Below are 24,527 nucleotides of genomic sequence, written 5' to 3' on the forward strand. Positions count from 1 at the left end.
ATATTGTGTATCAAAGCTTTAATTTTACGGCTGAATTACACCTCACAAGGAAAAAATTTTTGTTTATTCTCGAGAAATTGAAATTCATCAGAAAGTCGTACGATAATGTATCAAAAACTCTCTTTATTCCCTACCCGATACCCAAATTTGGAGAAACTCCCAGCAAAATTCTTTATTTCTTCATTTCAATAAAAATTTTCACAGCTCAAATTCCTGTTTTATCAGGTTTGGAATCAGATTCTCAGAGATTTGCTTTGAAAAGTTCATCAACTTTGAGTTATCCTCTCAAATCTAGACCAAAATCAAAGAACTTGACTATCTACTCAAAATTAAAAAATTTCTTACTGATTACACACAAAAAATTCAATCAAGTTGATGAAAGAAGTTTTGGAAATGCTACTTGTTCTAATTTTCTTTCTTTTGTTACTTATATCGGCATTCTTTCTCATTTTTACAGCAAGCAACTTTTAGTCATTTATTTTCGCGACTGATTTTGTGTATATTTTTACTTATTTGGAAGAGTTAAGTCTTTAAACTGGTTCTCTGATTGGATACAACTAGAACAAAAATAAACATTTTTGTGATTGAAAACGACAAGGTCTACAAATTCCAAATGAAATTTGTTTCCGATTAGTTACGATTTTTATACAAAATTTTCCATGAAAAGAAGCTGAAATCTGATTGGATACGACTACAATCCAAATAACGAAAAACAATTCTGATTGGTTAAACCCACACAATCGAGTTGAAGGTACCCCTCACTCCTAACTGAAAATCATTTTGTTTTCAATTTTACTACCGTCAACTACCTTCTCTCTTAGGTCTAAATACTTAAATTTCAACTTATCTACCATCAGCTACCCCTTCTCTCAGCTCTAAATCTGTCTTGTTTTTACTCTTCTACTCAACTTTTTGCTCAAAATGATCTTCTTTATTTAACTTTAGTTCATTTGATAAAAGGAAGGCAAGCTCCACATTAAAATTGTAAAGGTCACGAAAAACGTCATCAGCTTCTCCTTTTGAAAACAGCATTTAATTTCAAGATTTCCCAGCGAAATAAAAAAATTACACATTGATCCAGTTTACTCAAAACTGCCTATCAAAAAAATTTTCAATTCTAAATTATCCAGAATCTCAAAAGAGATCATACTTTTCCAGCTATGTACTGAAATTTTAAAAAATCTCAGTCAATTTTTCGTTCAAATTTAATTTTAAAACAGAACAAAAAAAAACTTGGGATGCTCCGGCCCTTGTTTTGAGGTTTTATTATTCAATGTTTTTACGCTTATAGATTTTTTTCGGATTAAATAGTTTTTAAAAATCAGTTGAATCACTTGCTCAATCAGCTGACATGCTCAATTTCATTAAAATTCAAATTAAACTACTGGCTGGGTACTAATTGCTACGGTAGTTTCAGGGGAACTTGAAACTTTTTGGCTCAACTGGTGTCTGCTTAAAGATTGTCGGCCTTGTTTGGGCTTGCTAAGTTATGTTCAGTTGCTCGATTGAATTTCAAATGTCTTGCTGGGCATATTTGCCTAGAATTCCTGTTTGAACTCCGAAAAAGTCTGTGGCGAGAATATTGACAGATGTTTTTGATTTTTTTTCGTAATCTCACAAACTAAGGTACCAAATCTTAACTTTTAGTTTCAATGACTAGAAAGGAATTGAAGAGCTGCCCTCCATAAGTGGCTAAGCAGAAATGTTTCATTACAAACAAATATATATGGCGTTCGGAGGTTATGGGCTCAATGGATTTAACAGGTAGTGGGAAGCTACCCTGCATTAGCGGCCACTCAAAAGTTTTTAGACGAAAAGTTTTTATCATTTGAAAGTCAATTTTATAATTTTTTTATCAGAATTTGATGTATTTTATCAAAAAACCCTAGCATATCTGGAAATTTTGGTTCAATCCAAAAAGCGGATTTTAGGAAGCTCCTCTATATACCCGGCTGCGCCCCTCGAAAAAGTCCTTTTTGATTTTTTGGACTTATTTTGAAATGTTATGTTTTGTATGGTTGTTTTGTTTTGATCCAAAACCAAACAACTAACATGCTTATTCCTCAGAAGTGGTTCGGGAATCACAGAATCTGGAATTCCATGGGTACCTTTTTCAGTAAGGCGGCAAAAATGGTCACATTTAAGATCAACTTGAATCGCCGTTTTGTATTTTGTCTCTCTATTGTACAAACTTGCTTATTGACCTTGTTCTGTATAGTTGTCAAGTCTGCTTTAGTACAAAGCAGCATAGATTTATCAAAGAGTGTCTTATTTACAATAACATTTTTTATTGGAATTCAACCAATCAGAATCCAGCATTTTCTAAAAGTGATCTGTTTATCATTGTTTAAAAACTTTAATCATTTTTCGAAACATGTCTATCAGAAAATATTTGAACTTCCTCGAGTTACTTTACAAGCAAAAAGAAAAACTTCCATTTTATTTTCTCATTGATGGAATAGATGTTGACTCTTTCTTTTTTCATAATTTTTGGACGTTTTTATTGTACAAAATAGAGTTATCCGACTAAGTAAAGGTCTCTTTAGAGAAACTTACTCAGTCAAAGAGCTTACTTTTGATCCACATATTGTGTATCAAAGTTTTAATTTTACGGCTGAATTACACCTCACAAGGAAACAAATTTTGTTTATTCTCGAGAAATTGAAATTCATCAGAAAGTCGTACGATAATGTATCAAAAACTCTCTTTATTCCCTACCCGATACCCAAATTTGGAAAAACTCCCAGCAAAGCTCTTTATTTCTTCATTTCAATAAAAATTTTCACAGCTCAAAATCCTGTTTTATCAGGTTTGGGATCAGATTTTCAGAGATTTGCTTTGAAAAGTTCATCAACTTTGAGTTATCCTCTCAAATCTAGACCAAAATCAAAGAACTTGACTATCTACTCAAAAATAAAAAATTTCTCACTGATTACACACAAAAAACTCAATCAAGTTGATGAAAGTAATTTTGGAAATGCTACTTGTTCTAATTTTCCTCCTTTTGTTACTTATATCGGCAATCTTTCTCATTTTTACAGCAAGCAACTTTTAGTCATTTATTTCCGCGACTGTTTTTGTGTATATTTTTACTTATTTGGAAGAGTTAAGTCTTTAAACTGGTTCTCTGATAGGATACAACTAGAACAAAAATAAACATTTTTGTGATTGAAAACGACAAGGTCTACAAATTCCAAATGAAACTTTGTTTCCAATTAGTTACGATATTTATACAAAAGTTCCATGAAAAGAAGCTGAAATCTGATTGGATACGACTACAATCCAAATAAGGAAAAACAATTCTGATTGGTTAAACTCACACATTCGAGTTGAAGGTACCCCTCACTCTTAACAGAAAATCATTTTGTTTTCAATTTAACTACCGTCAACTACCTTCTCTCTCAGGTCTAAATACTTAAATTTCAACTTATCTACCGTCAGCTACCCCTTATCTCAGCTCTAAATCTGTCTTGTTTTTACTCTTCTACTCAACTTATTGCTCAAAATGATCTTCTTTATTTAACTTGAGTTCATTTCCTTTGTTAAAAGGAAGGCAAGCTCCACATTAAAATTGTAAAGGTCACGAAAAACGTCATCAGCTTCTCCTTTTGAAAACAGCATTTAATTTCAAGATTTCCCAGCGAAATAAAAAAATTACACTTTGATCCAGTTTACTCAAAACTGCCTATCAAAAAAATTTCAATTCTAAATTATCCTGAAATTCAAAAGAGATCATACTTTTCCAGCTATGGACTGAAATTTTAAAAAATCTCAGTCAAACTTTTGTTCAAATTTAATTTTAAAACAGAAAAAAGAACATTTAGTTGGGATGCTCCGGCCCTTGTTTTGAGGTTTTATTATTCAATGTTTTTACGCTTATAGATTTTTTTCGGGTTAAATAATTTTTAAAAATCAGTTGAATCACTTGCTCAATCAGCTGACATGCTCAATTTCATAAAAATTCAAATTAAACTACTGGCTGGGTACTAATTACTACGGTAGTTTTAGAGGGAACTTGAAACTTTTCGACTCAACTGGTGTCTGCTCAAAGATTGTCGGCCTTGTTTCGGCTTCCTAAGTTATGTTCAGTTGCTAGATTGAATTTCAAATGTCTTGCTGGGCATATTTGCCTAGAATTCCTGTTTGAACTCCGAAAAAGTCTGTGGGGAGAATATTGACAGATTTTTTTGATTTTTTTTCGTAATCTCACAAACTAAGGTACCAAATCTTATCTTTTAGTTTCAATGACTAGAACGGAATTGAAGAGCTGCCCTCCATAAGTGGTTAAGCCGAAATTTTTCATTACAAACAAATATATATGGCGTTCGGAGGCTATGGGCTCAATGGATTTAACAGGTATCGGGAAGCTACCCTGCATTAGCGGCCACTCAAAAGTTTTTAAACGAAAAGTTTTTATCATTTGAAAGTCAATTTCATAACTTTTTTATCAGAATTTGATGTATTTTATCAAAAAACTCTAGCATATCTGGAATTTTTGGTTCAATCCAAAAAGCGGATTTTAGGAATTTCCTCTATATACCCGACTGCGCCCCTCGAAAAAGTCCTTTTTGATTTTTTGGACTTATTTTGAAATGTTATGTTTCGTATGGTTGTTTTGTTTTGATCCAAAACCAAACAACTAACATGCTATTCCTCAGAAGTGGTTCGGGAATCACAGAATCTGGAATTCCATGGGTACCTTTTTCAGTAAGGCGGCAAAAATGGTCACATTTAAGATCAACTTGAATCGCCATTTTGTATTTTGTCTCTCTATTGTACAAACTTGCTTATTGACTTTGTTCTGTATAGTTGTCAAGTCTGCTGTAGTACAAAGCAGCATAGATTTATCAAGCACTGTCTTATTTACAGTAACATTTTTTTATTGGATTTCAACCAATCAGAATCCAGCATTTTCTTAAAGTGATCTGTTTATCAATTTTTAAAAATTTTAATCATTATTCGAAAAATGACTATCAAAAAATATTTGAACTTCCTCGAGTTACTTTACAAGGAAAAATAAAAAATTCCACTTTATTTTCTCATTGATGGAATAGATGTTGACTCTTTCTTTTTTCATAATTTTTGGACGTTTTTATTGTACAAAATAGAGTTATCCGACTAAGTAAAGGTCTCTTTAGAGAATCTTACTCAGTCAAAGAGTTTACTTTTGATCCACATATTGTGTATCAAAGCTCTAAATTTACGGCTGAATTACGCCTCAGAAGGAACGAAGTTTTGTTTATTCTCGAGAAATTGAAATTCATCAGAAAGTCGTACGATAATATATCAAAAACTCCCTTTATTCCCTACCCGATGCCCAAATTTGGCTCACTCCCAGCAAAGCTCTTTATTTCTTCATTTCTTCAAAAATTATCACAGCTCAAAATGCTGTTTTATCAGGTTTGGAATCAGATTCCCAGAGATTTGCTTTGAAAAATTTCATCAACTTTGAGTTATCCTCTCAAATCTAGACCAAAATAAAGAACTTGACTATGGACTCAAAAATAAAAAACTTCTCACTGATTACATACAAAAAATACAATCAAGTTGATGAAAGAAATTTTGGAAATGCTACTTTTTCTAATTTTTCTTCTTTTGTTACTTATATCGGCAATTTTTCTCATTTTTACAGCAAGCAACTTTTGGTCATTTATTTCCGCGATTGCTTTTGTGTATATTTTTATTTATTTGGAAGAGTTAAGTCTTTAAACTGGTTCTCTGATTGGATACAACTAGAACAAAAATAAACATTTTTGTGATTGAAAACGACAATGTCTACAAATTCCTAATGGAACTTTGTTTCCGATTAGTTACGATCTTTATACAAAATTCCGCGAAAAGAAGCTGAAATCTGATTGGATACGACTACAATTCAAATAAGAATAAACAATTCTGATTGGTTAAACCCACACATTCGAGTTGAATGTACCCCTCACTCCTAACTAAAAATCAATTTGTTTTCAATTTAACTACCGTCAACTACCTTCTCTCTCAGGTCTAAATACTTAAATTTCAACTTATCTACCGTCAGCTACCCCCTCTCTCAGCTCTCAATCTTTCTTGCTTTTATTCTTCTACTCAACTTATTGCTCAAAATGATCTTCCTTATTAAACTTCAGTTCATTTCCTTTGTTAAAAGGAAGGCAAGCTCCACATTAAACTTGTAAAGGTCACGAAAAACTTCATCAGCTTCTCCTTTTGAAAACAGCATTTAATTTCAAGATTTCCCAGCGAAATAAAAAAATTACACATTGATCCAGTTTACTCAAAACTGCCTATCAAAAAATGTCAATTCTAAATTATCCTGAAATTCAAAAGAGATCATACTTTTCCAGCTATGTACTGAAATTTAAAAAAATCTCCGTCAAACTTTTGTTCAAATTTAATTTTAAAACAGAAAAAAGAACATTTAGTTGGGATGCTCCGGCCCTTGTTTTGAGGTTTTATTATTCAATGTTTTTACGCTTATAGATTTTTTTCGGGTTAAATAATTTTTAAAAATCAGTTGAATCACTTGCTCAATCAGCTGACATGCTCAATTTCATAAAAATTCAAATTAAACTACTGGCTGGGTACTAATTACTACGGTAGTTTCAGAGGGAACTTGAAACTTTTCGGCTCAACTGGTGTCTGCTCAAAGATTGTCGGCCTTGTTTCGGCTTCCTAAGTTATGTTCAGTTGCTAGATTGAATTTCAAATGTCTTGCTGGGCATATTTGCCTAGAATTCCTGTTTGAACTCCGAAAAAGTCTGTGGGGAGAATATTGACAGATTTTTTTGATTTTTTTTCGTAATCTCACAAACTAAGGTACCAAATCTTAACTTTTAGTTTCAATGACTAGAACGGAATTGAAGAGCTCCACTACATAATTGGCTAAGCCGAAACTTTTCATTACACACAAATATATATGGCGTTCGGAGGTTATGGGCTCAATGGATTTAACAGGTAGTGGGAAGCTACCCTGCATTAGCGGCCACTCAAAAGTTTTTAAATGAAAATTTTTGATCCTTTGAAAGTCAATTTTATAAGTTTTTTTTATCAGAATTTGATGTGTTGTATCAAAAAACCCTAGCATATCTGGGATTTTCGGGACAATCCAAAAAGCGGATTTTAGGAAGCTCCTCTTTATACCAGACTGCGCCCCTCGGAAAAGTCCTTTTTGATTTTTTGGACTTATTTTGAAATGTTATGTTTTATCTGGAGAACTAGTCTGCCAAACTTGCGTTTTTGGTTTCAATCGAAATAAGCAGCTAGGCGCAATTTTTTCCTACAAAACGTTATGCTTCTCCGAAACGAAATATCAAGTATCTGAATTGTTGACAGTTTTTTAGAATTTTCTTGACAAATATCTTTTTACACAAGCAATGCTTGTGTCATAGTATGAACTATCTTTTTTTCCTAATTAAGTCGCAAATTTTGTTGCGGCGCAAATATTGTTGCGATTAAATGTGTTCATTTTTAAAGTCTTCTTTTTAATCAATAACCAGCTATTAAGTACAGCCAATGCTAAGGATTTTAACACAGATTGTTATTGTTCCGACTTTCGTAACGAAAGTAACGGAATATTTGTGCTCGGGGTGGTGGTTTTTTTCTTCAGACAAATTTCGACATTTTGACTAGTCTTTTTTGAGGGGATTTCGTTATATCATTCAAAAAGTATTGTTGTCCTTAGCTTAAAATTCGGAAAGATATTTCAACTGTGATCATTTTTCGTTGGGGTATAAAAATTGTCCTTTTGGCCAATTTGGGACAATTAACGTGCTATACTTTTCGCGCAACGCGTAAGCGGAGATTTAATCCGTCATAGAAATCGTTCCAAATTAGTTAAAGGAAGCTTATTTGCCAAAATTGATTTGTTACGAGGAGCGAAATTTATCGCTTTGTACTTAATATGGCGTGAAGGGTGATGATTTTCACAAAGAATTTCAAGTTTAAAAAAATTTCAGGTCATTTTTATTACATTTATTTTCTTCATGTTGTTACTGCTCCATAGACTGCTCTATAAATTAGGGCATGTTAGTATGTAAATTTCTTTTTTTTTCCAATTAACTGGTACTGCTAATGCGTCATAAATGGCGTGCGTCACTTAAGAAATTTTGTAGACTCAATGTTTTACTCATTCAGTTTTTCCCAGTAGCGTTATCGGTCATATTTTTGCTTGTGTATGCGAAGTGCAACTTCGCCTCTGTGTCAAATCTAATGTCAGGTTTAAGCGACACAACGGGTTGTTGAAAGCTTTCTTTTATAATTAACTACACCTAGTTTTGTTAGAACCCAGTTTACTACACCCAGTTTAAAAGAAATTTGTGGCTTTCAAACAACTTTGAACGTTTTTTGGAAATTTTTCTTGACTTCACTCGAAAATTACTGTGCTCAGGTTAAGTGTTCAATCGAAAAACGCGATTTTGGGAATCTATACTTAACCGGCCACGACCTGTTTTTTAGCAGAAAGAAAATAACAGTTTTCGGAAAGTCGAGTTTTTAATTTTTGACAGTTTTTGTTAGAAACTTTTTCAATTTTCTTGAAAACTAACCTTTCAAATCTGCGATGAAAATTTCAATCGAAAGAAGTGGTTGCGCGAGTTTCTCCGCAGAAGCGGCTACTTCCTAATTTTTCGTAAGAGAAGTTTTATTTCGTTGGAAATTGAAAAAACTCAACATTTTTCATTCTTACTTATTTCAGTAGACAAACATAAACAATTAAGGTTTTGGGCAAACCGAATTATTGAAATCACGCATTTCGTCCGGCATAAGTGTAACAAGTTCAAAAAATATGAAACTCGTACAGCTGGGATACAGGTTTTCTTCATCGATACCTTATAGTTCACCTAGTTTTTTTATCGATATTTCATTTTTCTCGGCTTTTTTCTCGGCAAGTGATGCGAAACTTAGAGACTGCTAATAAAAATTTTGAGAAAGTCAATACATTTCAAATCAGTACACTTCACTTATTACAGGTACGTTCTCAATGCTATGAGTTCATTATACCGTCTGTCTCATAGTGTCGAACTTGGCTTCTGTCTGCGTAGTAGTCGTAGTAGTAATCTGATCCCGCCCAGATGCACAGTTCGGCAGCTTCGTCGGCACCGTTCTCGCAATTGATGAACGCGTCACATAGTTTTTCTCTAATCAATGTTAATATTATAGTTTCAAATGATTGAAAAGAGAATTTTGAGACATAGATTTGATCTATTTTATATTAAAATGCGGGCCATTATCTCACCATGCTAAAGCCCTCGCAGGCTTTTTCAACGTATTATTTTTGCATGTTTAAGCTATATCGTATATTGCAAGGCTTTCAAACTTTTTAGTTTCAATTTTCCAGTTCTTGAATTCTGACCAATTGTAAGGCACATATGTAAGAATTTAGGTAGCTATGGTGCCAGCATTGGAGGGTGGGATGAAATCAATGAAGAATTCTTATTAATTTTTGATTCGACATCGACGTGTTCGAAGTTATTATTGGAAATTTTTGTCGAAATCTGTTTCAATTGACAAATTTTGCCTGCAGAGTAAGTCGCTCTGACCACAAAGTTTGCTTTTTCGTTCTCCAAAGGTCGTAAAATAACAAATTTAACAAGATCTTCTGTTAAAAATTGATAAATTGATTTAAGTATTGGGAGTTCGAAACCCAAGGGTTTGAATTTGATGCTTGAATTAAACCCTTGGTAAGTTTTCTTGGTTTTGTGATAAATTGAAATTGGAGAGTGGTAAATTAAATCCCGCTGAGCAAAAGGATATGAAAAGTGGTTAAAAAAACAGAAGGAGAAGAATAAGGAAGGCAAAAAAGTTTAAAAAAGTGTTTTTTATAAAACCGTAAAGGTTTTTGGAGGCGTGGCTGGGGCTTCCCCTGGAATTCGAATTTGACCTTTTTCTTTTTTCTTCAATATCTATGGGGCTTCCCCTGGAATCTTTTATTCTTCAATATATATTATAGTATGTAATCAGATCAACTGACTCGTTGTTTACCCTTTTCAATGTGCCCTTTTTACCCTTGCTTTTAATTTATTTCCAGCCTTTGTTAACTGGCTTATATAATTTTTAATTCAGGCAATCCGGAAAAGCGTTCGATCGGATGTCTAACAGAATTCTTGATTCAGATTCGAAAAAGAAGTCAAAACAGACCTTCCAAAGCAACTTACAAGTTACTCATGAGAGTTCTCATTTTTTATAATCCCGACTTTTTGATGAAGTGAATGGAAGGAACAATGGTTCAGGGTGTTTTTACCAATTTTGACTGCCTCAAAGAAAGCTCGTAGGGAGTCAAAGGTGGTATCATTATGAACCTCTATAAATTGTTATTCGGTTTTTTTTTAAATCTTGAACGAACAAACTATGGCGTTATGACTACCTCAAAGAAATAGTTCCTTCTTCATGAAGTGGAAATGAACTATTTTTAAGGCCTTGTTGAAAGCTCTTAGCGGTCAATTATGATATCATTTTAAAGCCCTATTTGTCGTGATGCGCTCTCCAGAAATACAAAAAGGTCGTCCCATTCTTGGAAAAATTGATGCGTTTTTTTTCTATTTTCAGACCAAAGTTTGGAAATTTGTGATATTTAAATTTGATGACACCCAATTCGATGCTGCAATATAATCGCTTTTTCAAGCAATAACCATTTCTTTTTCTCGCTAAAGTTCACCCAGTTCAATTAATCATTCCCAATAAAAATAACATATAGACCAGAAAAGTGTTTTTTTTCGATATTAAAAAAAATGCCTCGTTTTGAATTTCTGAACTTGAGGTTTTGTGGTCGAAACATTCAGTGCTGCTTGCGCAGCAACGGATATCCTTGAGGTTAGGCGAACGCTCACTTTTTTATGCAGTGGAGTCTCGATTGACTACAGGAAAACATATTATCTGGACACCCCTTCATTCCCGGCCCATCCTCAATACCAGGCGAGGAGGCATCACTAAGTTCACTCAAAAGAACTATCAGCGTCATCATCACAAGTGAAGTGGATAGCACCAGACGACAGCATTTGGTCGACGCTATTGGAGAAGCTACTCTGTAACAAAATATAATATTTTTACAAGGTTGCATTATTGTTTGGCCACGTTGTGGGAGGACATTTGATTTAGATGTTCAGTCCCCTAGAAAAATGCATGAATGCCTTTCCAAACTATATTCGAGCTATAATGAAAAAAGAATCTCATATTTCCTTTATTTTTCTTTCCAGGGGGTTGGATTCTCGAAAAAGTTGTGGAAATTTTATCAACCTTTTCTTAAGTCAAACAAGACTGCTCGTAACAGGGCGAAGCCCTGAATGTTCCGACTGCCTTTTAAGGTTTATGGAGCAGTAATAACATTAAAAAATTCAATGAAATAAAAAAAATGATATTTTTTTCTCTAAAATTTGAAATTTTTAAATAAAAATCATCACACCACACGCCATATAAAGTACAAAAGGATAGATTTCGCTCCTTGTAACAAACCAATTATGGCAAATAAGCTTCTTCTAACCAATTTGGAACGATTTCTAAGACGGATTAACTCTCCGCTTACGCGTTAATAGCGCGAAATATAGGGCGTTAATTGTCCCAAATTGGCCAAAATGCAATCTTTAAACCCCCGTAACCTTACGAAAAATGATCACAGGTGAAATATCTTTTCAAACTTGAGCTCAGCAAAACAATAGCTTTCAAATGATATAAAAAATTCCGTCAAAAATGGCTAGTTAAAAAGTCGAAATTTGTCTGAAGAAAAAAAAACCACCCCGAGCACAAATATTTCGTTATTTTCGTATCGAAAGTCGGAACAATAATTTGATTCTCCGAGCTGATCTCAAAACCTAGAAATAACAAACCGCATTTCGCAAAACTTGTGACATTTTTGAAAAAGACTATAAGTGACGTTTTTATCACTTTTTGAAAAGTTTTGATTAAAAAAATTGCGTTTTTCTCCCTCAGGGTTGCAAAATGTCTAGGGTTGGCAAAAAAATGGATGACATAAAATAGAACCAAAGAGAGACCCTCTATCGCCCTCTTCATTGGTACGCTACTTTGAACGAAGTTTCTGTCTCGAACGGGAAACGGCTATTTTTGTTTAAGCGTTAAAACGTTTTTGCGTTGCAATCTGTTCTTTAAATACTTGTTTGCTTAAAAAGTGCTAAAATTACAAATCATATCAGTATAAATGAATTTATTGTTCCGACATTCGATACGAAAGTAACGGAATATTTGTGCTGGGGGTGGGTTTTTTTTTCTTCAGACAAATTTCGACCTTTTAACTAGCTATTTTTGACGGAGTTTTTTTATATCATTCGAAAGCTTTTGTTGTCTTGAGCTTGAATTTGAAAAGATATTTCACCTGTGATTATTTTTCGTAAAGTTATGTGGGTCTAAAGTTTGCCATTTTGGCCATTTTAACCAATTTGGGACAATTAACGTGCGATATAGTTCGCGCTTTTAACGCGTAGGCGGAGATTTAATCCGTCTTAGAAAATTGGTTGAACGAAGCTTATTTGCCATAATTGAATTGTTACTGGGAGCAAAATCTATTGTTTTGTACTTTATATGGTGTGTGGGGGGATGATTTTCATAGAAACATTTTCAAATTTTAGAAAAAAATAGTTTCATTTTGTTTTATTTTTGTTTGTTTTTTATGTTGCTTATGTAGTTACTGCTCCATAAACGTTAAAAGGCAGTCGGAATTTTCAGGACTTCGCCCTGATACAAGCAGTCTTGTTGTTTCGACTTTCGATACGAAAGTAACGGAATATTTGTGCTCGGGGTGGGTTTTTTTTTCTTCAGAATTTTTTTATATCATTCGAAAACTATTGTTTTCCTGAGCTTGAATTTGAAAAGTTATTCTACCTGTGATCATTTTTCGTAAAGTTATGGGGATTTAAAGATTGCCATTTTGGCCAATTTGGGACAATTAACGCGCGATAAATTTCGCGCTATAAACGCGTAAGCGATATTTAATCCGTCTTAGAAATTGTTCCAAATTGGTTCAAGGAAGCTTATATGCCATAATTGATTTGTTAATAGGCGCAAAATTTATCACTTTGTACTTAATATGACGTGTGGGGGGATGTTTTATTATAAAAACTCAAATTTTTTCAAAAAATTGTTTTTATTTTTTTTATTACATTGAAATTTTCTATCTAATTAATGCTCCATAGACCTTAAAAGGTAGTCGGAACTTTCAGGGCTTCGCCCTGATACGAGCAGTCTTGTTGTTCCGACTTTCGATACGAAAGTAACGGAATATTTGTGCTCGGGGTGGGTTTTTTTTTCTTCAGACAAATTTCGACTTTTAAACTAGCCATTTTGACGGGATTCTTTTATATCATTCAGAAGGTATTGTTGTCCTGAGCTTAAATTTGAAAAGATATTTCACCTGTGATCATTTTTCGTAAAGTTATGAGGGTTTAAAGGTTGCCATTTTGACCAATTTGGGACAATTAACGCGCGATATAATTCACGCTAATAACGAGTAAGCGGAGATAAGTGAACGAAGCTTATTTGCCATAATTGATTTGTTACAAGGAACGAAATTTATCCCTTTGTACTTCACATGGCGTGTGGGGGGATGATTTCACAAAAAAATTTCAAATTTTAGAAAAAAAAAATTTTTCTTTTTATTTTATTTCATTTAATTTTTTTAATGTTATTACTGCTTCTCCATAAACCTTAAAAGGCAGTCGGAACATTCAGGGCTTCGCCCTGATACGAGCATTCTTGTTGGTTTTGTTTCCGGTCAGATGTATATCGATAAATATTTTCACGTGAACTTGCCAAAATACTCACGTTTGTCTGGCTTCACTCATCGGATATGATTAGAACAAAAAATTGATTGAAATATTAGATTATTAATGAATGAACTATCAAGTTAGCTACCACCAAAGAAATAGTAACAGCAGTTGGCTGACATCATCAAAAGCATATTTTAACCTGATCTGAATATAATTTGGGTCGCTTTCTGTATCTACAGACACTTGCATATGTTTTATCGGGGGCGTTCAACAGTGCCGAAGTACAACAGTGCCGAAAAAGGCGGGAAAATTTCAGAATAACTTCAACGCATTTTCTAAAGAGCGAGAAATTACTGACGCTAATTATCAAAGAAAATCACTCCAATTTCGGCGCCAAAAATGTCTGCAACTGCAAATTAAACAATTATTTTGGCGCCAAAACGGCTAAATTGCAAATTTTTTCTCCCAAAATCGCCACTTAAGATTGTAAACGTTCGCCGTTTAATTTTTGATTACCGCACTTAATATGTGGAAATTTGTTCATATTTTCGGCACCGTTGAACAAAGTTTTCATTTTCGGCACTGTTGAACAAAGTTTTCATTTTCGGCACTGTTGTACTTCGGCACTGTTGTACTGCCCCGTTTTATCACCCTACTGATGCTTTGAATTTTATTGTGATAATTTTATGGCGTTGAACTTGTTTTAAAAGGTGTCAAAGGAAGTTTAGATCGGTCTAGTGAGTTATCAATGAAAATACAATTAATTGGAATAAAATGGCACTTAACTGGCCCAATCGCATTTGAGTATCTGTTTTCAAGCGTATAGGTTATAAATACAATGATTTTGATATGATAACAAAATCCATTGATAGGCAAACATTTGAAGCTTTTCTAAGAGAGGACTTTTTTAAGCGCCCGCATTCAGTTTCAAGCGCTAATAATCGATTATATTACCATTTTAGTACCAGTCTCACTAAAATTGAAAAACAATCGATTTTATTCAATTAATAATCGATTATAATCACTCTTTTTAAAATCAAATTATAATCAATTATAATCAATTATAATCGATTATAATCGATTTTTTATTCGTCTATTTTTCGATAAAATTATAATCGATAATAATTGATTATCATCCATTATTTTTATTCAAGTTTCTATTTCATTAGTTTTGCACAAAAATCCATTATAATCGATCATAATTGATTATAATCCCTTTTTTTGTCCATTTTTGTCTTCGAAGTTGCATCTAAATTGCTTATATTTTATGCTTTTTGTGGACATTGGTTTCTATAAAAAATGAGAAAAATATTTTCAAAGTTTTCCAATTGATTCAAAATTATAAGTTTTTTTTTCATTTCTTCCCCATTAGGGTTGTTTTGTGATGCATATTTTAAGCTTTTTTAAACACCAAAACATCAGCAAATTGATTCAGTCTCATGATTGACTCGGAAAATTTATTTTCCATATACCGCGAGAACCTTTCCCTTCATATGAAAGGATCTCTATGAAACTTTTGTTTCGTGGTAAAACTTTGTGTTCAGATGAACCAACGTGATCAAGAGATCTCTCTTCTAGAGATTTTCTTACTGACACAAAATTAATAACCCATAAAATATAATTCGAATATTGCAAAATTTCGGCAAAATGAGAGATTATAATCGATTATAATTGATTTTAAGGGTTTTTGGTAAGAACTGTAATCAATTATAATCGATTATAAGAGATTATAATCTCTTGGAAAATAGCACGATTATAATCAATTACAAATCCCTTAAGGACCTAATTTTAATGATTATAATCGATTATAATTGTCAAAAAATCATCATAATAATCCGTTATAATCGATTATTTACGCCTAAACTTGGATGCGGGCGTGTTAAGCTCTAAATTGTTGCTTTAATTGTTTAGTCCCACACATTAGCCTTCCAATACAGTTAGCAAGTCGAATGAAATATTTTATTTCCCAGAACTGCAATTGAAAAGTATAAACATCAAATTTTAAATACTAGCAGTTAAGTTGTTATCCGTACGGATATTATAGAAAAACATCCTTTACTAATGATCTAGATGTAGGTGCTAGAACTACCAGTTGGTAATGATTACATACTATAAACATAACTGATTAGTTAACACATATAGAAATCTGATGATTAAATAAGTACCTAGTATAAGTACTAGTTATTATGAAACACTGTCTCTCAATTGATTCGAGGACAGTGTCAGCCAGACTTAAACATTGTTAGATGAATTTAAGTTGTTCTCTTAACAGTTCAATTCTTAGTTAGCGTTCAGCATAGACTCAGACGAATATAGATTATATCTCACCTACCAGATGAGAGAATAACATGGCGCAGCAAGCACTTACAAAAAAACCATTGGGGATCACACCGTTTTGGCAGAAAGCCTCAGCGGACCCACCGGTAGAGTGGGATAAAAGGAACCAACAACTATTCCTCGGAATCATTGCAAAAGACGGTGTAAACTTGACGAAGCTATTACAAAACCCCCCAGCTATACAAAAACCTCAAGAACCAGGATATGAACTCCCCATCGAGGGGGAAACCGACAAACAGGTACGAGATCGCAACCTACGCAACCAAGAAAAACGAGTAGCGTGGGAAAATCAGTGTCAACATTTAGACAACCTCGGTCCAACAGTAGACGGAATTCCGTGGAAGAGCCGGAGCTATATTTACTTGTGTCTGGGGACTGAAGGCCAAAGAAGATTGACACAATTTTATCCGAATCTCAAAATTCAGGAAATCTTAACAAAAGATTTCTGGGGAAGGTTAACACGACTCTTTGTAAAAGAACGAAATGTAACATTCGACCGATATGAAGCCTTCACGCGCAAGCAAGGAAAGACAGAAACCCTGGAAGAATTCCACTGTGGACTCACAGAACTCGTGGTCAAAGGCAATTTCAAGTGTACCGCATGCAATGATGGTGGACTCGAATCAGAAATAATTCGAGATTTGTTTACAGCGAACATGACAAAGGACGAAGTTCAAAAAGATCTTTAGCTGAAACAAAAACGCCCGACCAAGCGTTGGACTACGCAATACGACGGGAGAAAGGCCTCGAGAATCAAGTCCACATCAGAAAGCAGGGATCGTCCAATAGCCACACCGGATTTCCAAAAATAAAATCGGAACCGGTAAACTTCGTCCAAAGGAGGGGTCGTTATAAGTCACAACCTCGGGGTGGACGCAGTCGCGGAGGACTAACGTCGAGAAACAGTTCTGACAGACCCGCACAGAATAAAGATTGCTTCAAGAGTGGCAACACCTTCTCAACTAATCATTTGGAACAGTGTCCGGCGCGAGATAAAGTTTTTAATAAATGCACAAAAAGGGGTCATTTTGCCAAATTATGCAAATCTAGTGGAGTAAATGTTATTCAGGAGAACATTCCTCAGCAACAGGATCTTCAGGAAACAGACATGACCGCCTACGTCGATTATCTCCAAGCCGGTGATATAATCCCGGGATGGGAGTTAGTACATCCGGATGATACATCTACCAACTGGATAAAATTTGAACCACGCCGAGCAGAAGTCATAACAAACAATGATCTACAAGGACATCTCATTCGGGTCCGTTCGGAGACGAATAATATCGTGTTTATCGCAGACACATGTTCTCCAACGTCTTTCGTCTTTCGTGAATGAAAAAACAGCCAACCTTCTAACATCTACTGTCAAATCGGCGGTGAAAACGACATTAGGAGAAGACGACGAGGTCAACAGAATGGTTTGTTACAATGGCTACAAGATCCGGTCACTTGGCAGGTTGATCGCTCCTATAGAATCTGGAGGATGGACGATTCAAACAGCTTCATTCATAGTGGTGGACGACAGACGAGCGAAAATCATGGGACGCAATCTTCTCCCCCAGATCGGAATAAAACTGCACCAGGAGAGAAAACCAGTTGGTAAGTCTAATTTTCACGTCAACAACATTGACAGTTCAGACACACAAACAGCGGCGTGAGTCAAAACCACGTACCCTGGCCTCTGTACACGAATAGGGCGCTCCAAGATTCACATGGTTCATACACAATTCTTAAAAGAATTCAAGGCATTGCAACAACGTGGGAGACGTATTCCCATCCATGTTCAAGAGAAAGTGGGAAATGAAATTCGATCACTAATTCACCAAAGGCATATAATCCGCCTGGAGAAATGCAGCGACCACCAATTCATAAGCCCTATTGTAATAACGGTAAAGAAAGATCAATCAATAAAACTGGCAACGGATTCGAAACAAATCAACAAATCTATCCACAAAAAGAAATAACAAATGCCTAACATCGAGGTTTTATTAGATAATATAGCACAGTCGGCTCAGGAAGGAACAAACAAACCGGGGACCACGTATTTTTCAACACTAGATTTACGTTATGCGTATAGTCAACTGCCACTCGATGAAACAACACGAATGCAGTGTAATTTCAGTATTATTGGGGTAAAGCTACCGGAACCTACCAGTTCCAAATAGGTTTTTACGGACTCACCGACGTGCCCGCGGAGTTTCAGAAGGCCATTGATCACCCTCAATAATGAAAAAGACACGTTTGCATTTTTAGATGATATCCTGATTATCTCACACGGTACCAAGAACAACACATAGATAAACTAACGAAAATTCTCAACAAATTAGATGTCGAAAACATGGCCATTTCCATCGACAAATGTAAATTTGGGTGCAAAGAAGTAGAGTGGCTAGGCTTCGTAATTGATTAATATGGAATAACGCCTATGCAAAAGAAAACCGATGCTATAGTAAACTTACACCACCCAAAAACTTTTAAACAACTCAAAAATTTTATGGGATCTGTTCATCATTTGAACAAGTTCATACCTAATCTGGCTCAATTATGCACTCCGCTACAACCTCTACTGTCCGCAACCAACAAATTTAATTTTGTATGGAAGGAGGAACATGAAAAAGCGTTCCGTAAGATACTAGTGTCGGTTCAAAATATTACGGAAAATAGACATTTCGTAAGCAACAGAGAAACACGAATTGGTTGTGACGCCAGCCGCGAGGGACTAGGCGCGGCACTCGAACAAGAAACACCAGATGGATGGGCAACCATTGCGTACGCATCGCGGTTTTTGAAGACGTGTGAACAAAAATATTCAGTTAATGAGCTCGAGCTATTAGCCGCAGTATGGGCTATCGAACATTTTAAGTAGTACCTCTATGGTAGACGGTTCACTTTAATCACAGATCACCAAGCATTGGTAAGTGCCCTACAAAGTAATAGAGGTAATAAAACCTATCAAAACCGGTTAACTAGATAAATCGATAGGCTCATTCAGTTTGATTTTGATATACGCCACCTTGCAGGCAGTAAAATGGGTCTCATTGATTACATTTCACGACATTTCACAACCCCCGGCATATTGGGACGAACAATTTGTCGTCGCGTTAATCGACGATTTCGTCACATGCTTAGAATTTCAAGACAGCAGCAACCAAAACATCTCTTTGAACAAAAATCCAATTGGATATCTAGGCACCAGAAAGCTCAACCGGAACAAGAACGGTAAAATTTCAAATTCTGTTCACACACAAACTGCATTCACTGTTAGTAGTCAATGGTTTCAAAACAGTCGCTCTAACAAACCGATTTCACATTCAAGTATAAACAATAGCAAAAAATCAGAAATGAGCCGGCATTTACAACAGGGCATGGCTTTGCCCCTTTCAAACGCCTCACAAGAAAATGCCACAGCGGCTCTCAAACGCAACTTACGTTTGTTCCCATTAATTACGCCACGTTTAATGACTAACTACACAAACCGCCACCGCCAGAACTTACAATTAGTGACGTTACCCATCAAGTCGTCCCATCGGAGGAGAGCTATACTTTTTGGAGGATCGAGAACGAAAAAGTTAATGCCATCTGTCAAACAATTCCAGAAGAGACGACCACATCAGAATGCCAGACAACCACGGTGGAGGAGGAAGACACGCCCTTGTTTCGTAAGAACCTTAGAAAAGTCATGGAAATTGAATTTTTGGCAGCGGCTTCGCGACGTGACCGGAATCTCTCACCATTGATCAACATGATCAAGCAACAAAAATGGGACAGTGTGAAACAGTGCTATGGCCCCTACTTCTACAACGTACGTCACCGATTGTCAGTTAGGGACGGTATTTTGTTATATGACGATAGGGTCGTTATCCCAAAACAGTTACGACCAACGATGATGGACGCCTTACATCTAACCCACCCAGGGCAAGGCGGCATGATCGAAGCGGCTAAACATTTGTGGTATCCCTACTTGCATCGGGATATTGTGGCCACCGCACAAAATTGTAAAAACTGCCGCAAAAAAGGTAAGAATCTTAAGGTCATATCAGGGAAAACGCATTATACGACATTTTACGCTGTCGTGGAGCCGAACGAAGAAATCAAGCTGGATTTTGCGGGCCTATTACCGGATGAAAATGATAAAGAAGTCTATATCTTAGTTGGCGTAGAACGTTTCTCCCGTTTCCCATACGCAAAATTGGTTTCAAATAACAGAGCTGATACAATCATCCGATTTATGCAAAACCATATCGTAAATCATGGGGTTCCCCGTAACATCAGATGTGACCAGGCACAAGGTTTTCGGGCCAAAAATTTTTTAATAGATTGTAAAACTAATAATGTCAAGCTAATATTCGCACCAAAGCTAACCGGAGCCCCGTAACCAACAAGACGCAATTACGCTGGAGAGCAGCGATGACGAGTATGATGAACAACTCCTCATAAAATTCCCGATAGGTGCTCATTTGCCTCTTTCAAACAAACCTTACGACGCATTAAAACTCAAACGATCATTTCTAATGGACAAATCTAATAACCTTCAGTCTTTAAGAACGCGCAAACCGATAAGATCGCTCACCAATTAGGAAAAACAAAATCTACAAAGGGCACCCCTAGTCTTTTTAAAAGACCGATTTAAAGTTCCCGCGCACACAATTGACCCTAAAACGGGACGTCGATTAGAACAGGTAGCTCGAAAATCGATAACAATCGCACGGAAAAATAAAAACCCGGGCAAGTTTGGGGCACAATTCAAAATTATTGAAAATGGTTATGTCCAAAATTACTCTCCACATACCGCGTGGATAAGAGAGGATGGAAAACAACCACGGGTAGTTCGACACGACGGTTTAGCGTTTATTCCGGATCCAAGGGTCTACGGAAAGTGTACGCCGGCAGCTCTAAAGGGTTTTGTGGCATATAAGCATCTACCTCGAGCAAAACCACGTGTTTCAGGAGAGAATACCACGAAACCCTTTTCTGCCACTGAGGACACACAAGTTACATCAGTCCAACGCGCTCACCTCCGAAAACGATCCAACACGTCCTTCAACAAACGCTAAATAGAAAAGCCGTGGGACCGCAAAAGCTGTTCAGTATTTTCAACAACAAATCGAAGTTCGCACAACGCGCAAAACAACAAAACAAAAACTCCAAACCACAACAACGCCCAAAACCATCAGGAAAATTGAGTCCTCAGAAAAAACCGAAAGTAGATCTATCAAAGGTCCAATTCGAGTGCGACACGTCCATTTCACTTTCGTCAGATACAGACGTGAACGAGAAAACACCATCACCTGATAAACCGGCCGCTAAACGGATTGGCATAAAGGCCACACCGGAGCAAAAGTCATCCGAAATGCGACGATCGTCCAGACAAAGGAAAAGTGCACTGGCCACCAAACTCGGAGACGCTATACCAATTGCGCAAATTGCAGAAACTCCTGTACGTTGCCTGGTAGCACACGTAGAGCTCACTACAGCCAACGTCAGCAGCCAAGATCAACCAATCGTAACCTCGCAAAACAACCAGAATTCGGTTCCCGAAACGCTCCCGTCACTCTGTTATTCCGAGGAAATAATATGTACAGAAATACATATGGAGACAGAAACCCCAGAAAACACGAGAAACGATAAGTTGGACAACAATACAACGGCGATGAAAACAACAAGCTCCCGATACATCTTGGACAAACCCAGGACAACCGAAGAATCCTTCAGCAAGGATTTCGAGGAGGCAATGAACATACTCCATGCCATTTCACCAGTACGAGGAATCTCTATGACTTTTCAACGAGAAAGAGAGAACACAACAGAACAAACCGCCTCACACACCGCAATACAAATGGAAAGAAGATACCAGTAGCACTGAAAAGGAAAGAGGAAATAAGTGAAGTATTCACTTAATCAAAAAGAGGGAAATGTTATCCGTACGGATATTATAGAAAAACATCCTTTACTAATGATCTAGATTTAGGTGCTAGAACTACCAGTTAGTAATGATTACATACTATAAGTATAACTGATTACTTAACACATATAGAAGTCTGATGTTTAAATATGTACCTATTTATACGTAATGACATATGTACTGGTTATTATGAAACACTGTCTCTCAATTGATTCGAGGTCAGTGTCAGCCAGACTTCAACATTGTTAGATGAATTTAAGTTGTTCTCTTAACAGTTCAATTCTCAGTTAGCGTTCAGCATAGACTCAGACGAATATAGATCATACCTCACCTACCAGATGAGGGAATAACATAAGTATTACCAGTTGCCGCCCTTCATTAAAACGAATCGTAGCTTGTTACGAATTGTCGTCTCATGGAGTTGTCGCTAAGCGACTATATCTATTGCTGATTATGCAAATGTAAATGTTTCTAAAGTTGCTTTTGCTTCCAGTGTATTAAAGGTATGTAAGAGAAGCCCACTTCATAAAATTGTTACTCAAAAGATGGAAAAAAGTTTGGCGTAATTTTTTGATGAAAACCAGTCATATTTAGGGTATCGTTTTTTGTTTCAAAGATACATACACATAAAAAATAACTTAAATACAGAAATTTACCTCGTTGGTGTTTTTCTAGGTGCCATTTTTTGCCAGCTGCGGTGTGATCTCTGCAAAATTTTGGATTGGATATGAACTGCGACAATTCAAAAAAAAGTTCCAGTCAAGCGACGTCTAGGATCAATAAAATCGGCGAACAATCAGTTTTCTCTTTGAGGCGGAAATTGGTGTTTAAAGGAGCAAGCGAAATTGATTGGAACAAACAAAGTGATAACAGGCAGACTTGTTTGTTTAATTAAAAGTAAATAAAGACGTCGGGAGGGCTATAATCAAGATTGAAGTAGAGCTCGAGCATCAATCAAAACGTTTGATCGGGCAAGGAAATTAGTAGAGTTGTTAGCAACGAACTCAAGATCAAGAGCACTCAAAGTGAATGGTACAAATGAGCAAAATCATTATTTTCTGAGGGAAAAGTTCAGTAGCCATAGGCAAATAAGAGGTTCGAAGTATTGTCAATCAAGATACTTGGTAAACAGTTTTTGGTTCTGAGAAAATGAGAAAATTTTTTGGCTTCGTGGCAAGGAGTGTTTTGTGCTCTGAAGCTTGTTAAGAAATTGTAGCCAAGATAGCGCATGCCAATTGAGTCTGATCGCCAGTGGCTTTTAAGAATATCTAGCAAGTTGGATGGAATATATTTGTTTTCCTAATAAGTGAAGAAAGCTTACCTAGATGGTATTGAGAGAAAAGGGTCTCCATTGATGGGTTTTACGGAAATTCTAGACTGTTTCTGTGTGGATATATTTCTTCTTTGGATAGGTTGTTCTGGAAGCTTCATAGAAATGCAGACTTGTCAAAAGTGTCTCTGATTTTTTTTATGTGTATTATTGTTTCTGACGTCTAATTGAGGCATATTTTAAAATTTTTGAAGTCCTCATGCATCTTCAATTTACTAAGCCACTCAATCTCCTGGTGTTTCAAATTCCATCAAATTTTAAAAATAACTTCCTGCAAAATTATTAAAAATCAACCATTTTCGAAAAATTAGTTTCGCAAAAATCTTTGCAAGGCATACTTATCTAAAAATTATAAAAGTGGCCTCGCAAGCAATTGCTTAAACTGGTTGAAAAATTATCTTTGCAACCGAATACAGCAGGTATAAGTTAATGGAATGAGCTCTGATTGGAATGAAATTGACTGCGGTGTTCCACAAGGATCAATTTTAATGAACTTCCTTTGAGTTGTAGATCGGTAGAAATTTTTTTGCAGAGGATACAAATTTAACTGCTATAGAATGCACTGTCGAAAAGGTTAAATCCGACCTAACAGTTTTGAATACATGGTTGATAGCAAATAAGTTAGTAATCAATATATCTAAAACAGTTCAATTGAACGTTAAACCAAGTGCTTCCAATTGTGATTTCAGTTTGAATTCCTGTCAAATAAAAGTTAAATCCAAATGCAATTATTTGTGCTTTCATTTAAAATGTAAACTCTTGTTTATCAGTCACAAAGATTTTGTTAAATTGAAACTTGGAAAACAATGTGGTCTAATATCAAAGCTAAGACATTTTTTACTAAGTGGTCTATTATTGGACTACTACAGCAGTCATGTAGTCCCTATTCTTCAGTATGGCATTTTGGTTTACAGGTGCCGTAGCTTTTCAGTTTTAAACCCAATTTTTGTTATGCAGAAGAAAATTTTGATTTTTTTTTTCAGAAAACAGCAAGATCAATGCGAAGATTTTTTCGGGAGAAATAAATTGCTGACAGTTTATCAGTACCATATCTCTGAGCTTTTGAAATTCCTCCTAAAGTTTTCAAACAAAATGCACTGCAAGTCATTAATCGAAACGTTTAGATTTTAAACTTATCAAAAATTAACAATATCTTGTTCGAGATTACTTGTGGAACGTTTTTGCAAACGAAAAGTTGAAAGACTCTCGATACGGTATGGAGAGTGCTAATTGTTTAACAAATTAAAAACCTTAGACT

The 24,527-nt window shown here is 35.5% G+C and overlaps 1 protein-coding gene across 1 annotated transcript; it reads right to left on the bottom strand.

The window, feature by feature from the left end:
• Window positions 1-8,948: 8,948 nt before the first annotated feature.
• Window positions 8,949-22,808, bottom strand: LOC134840747 (uncharacterized). Its single transcript, XM_063856766.1, has 3 exons — window positions 22,596-22,808; window positions 10,815-11,009; window positions 8,949-9,125 (listed from the first exon to the last, which is right to left on the bottom strand). The coding sequence occupies exons 1-3, from the start codon at window positions 22,619-22,621 to the stop codon at window positions 8,972-8,974; spliced, it is 375 nt and encodes a 124-aa protein (XP_063712836.1). The 5' UTR covers window positions 22,622-22,808; the 3' UTR covers window positions 8,949-8,971.
• Between the last annotated feature and the right edge of the window lie 1,719 nt (window positions 22,809-24,527).

This window comes from Symsagittifera roscoffensis, chromosome 2 (genome assembly GCF_963678635.1).
Source record: "Symsagittifera roscoffensis chromosome 2, txSymRosc1.1, whole genome shotgun sequence".
Lineage (NCBI taxonomy): Eukaryota > Metazoa > Xenacoelomorpha > Acoela > Convolutidae > Symsagittifera > Symsagittifera roscoffensis.

Excerpts from the sequence above, each read along its gene's own strand:
- LOC134840747 (XM_063856766.1), bottom strand. The coding sequence starts at position 22,621 with ATGGCACCTAGAAAAACACCAACGAG. Across the intron at positions 11,010-22,595 it reads CCTAGAAAAACACCAACGAG|AGTAGCTTCTCCAATAGCGT; the intron begins GTAAATTTCTGT and ends ATTTTGTTACAG. Across the intron at positions 9,126-10,814 it reads AGACTCCACTGCATAAAAAA|AGAAAAACTATGTGACGCGT; the intron begins GTGAGCGTTCGC and ends AACATTGATTAG.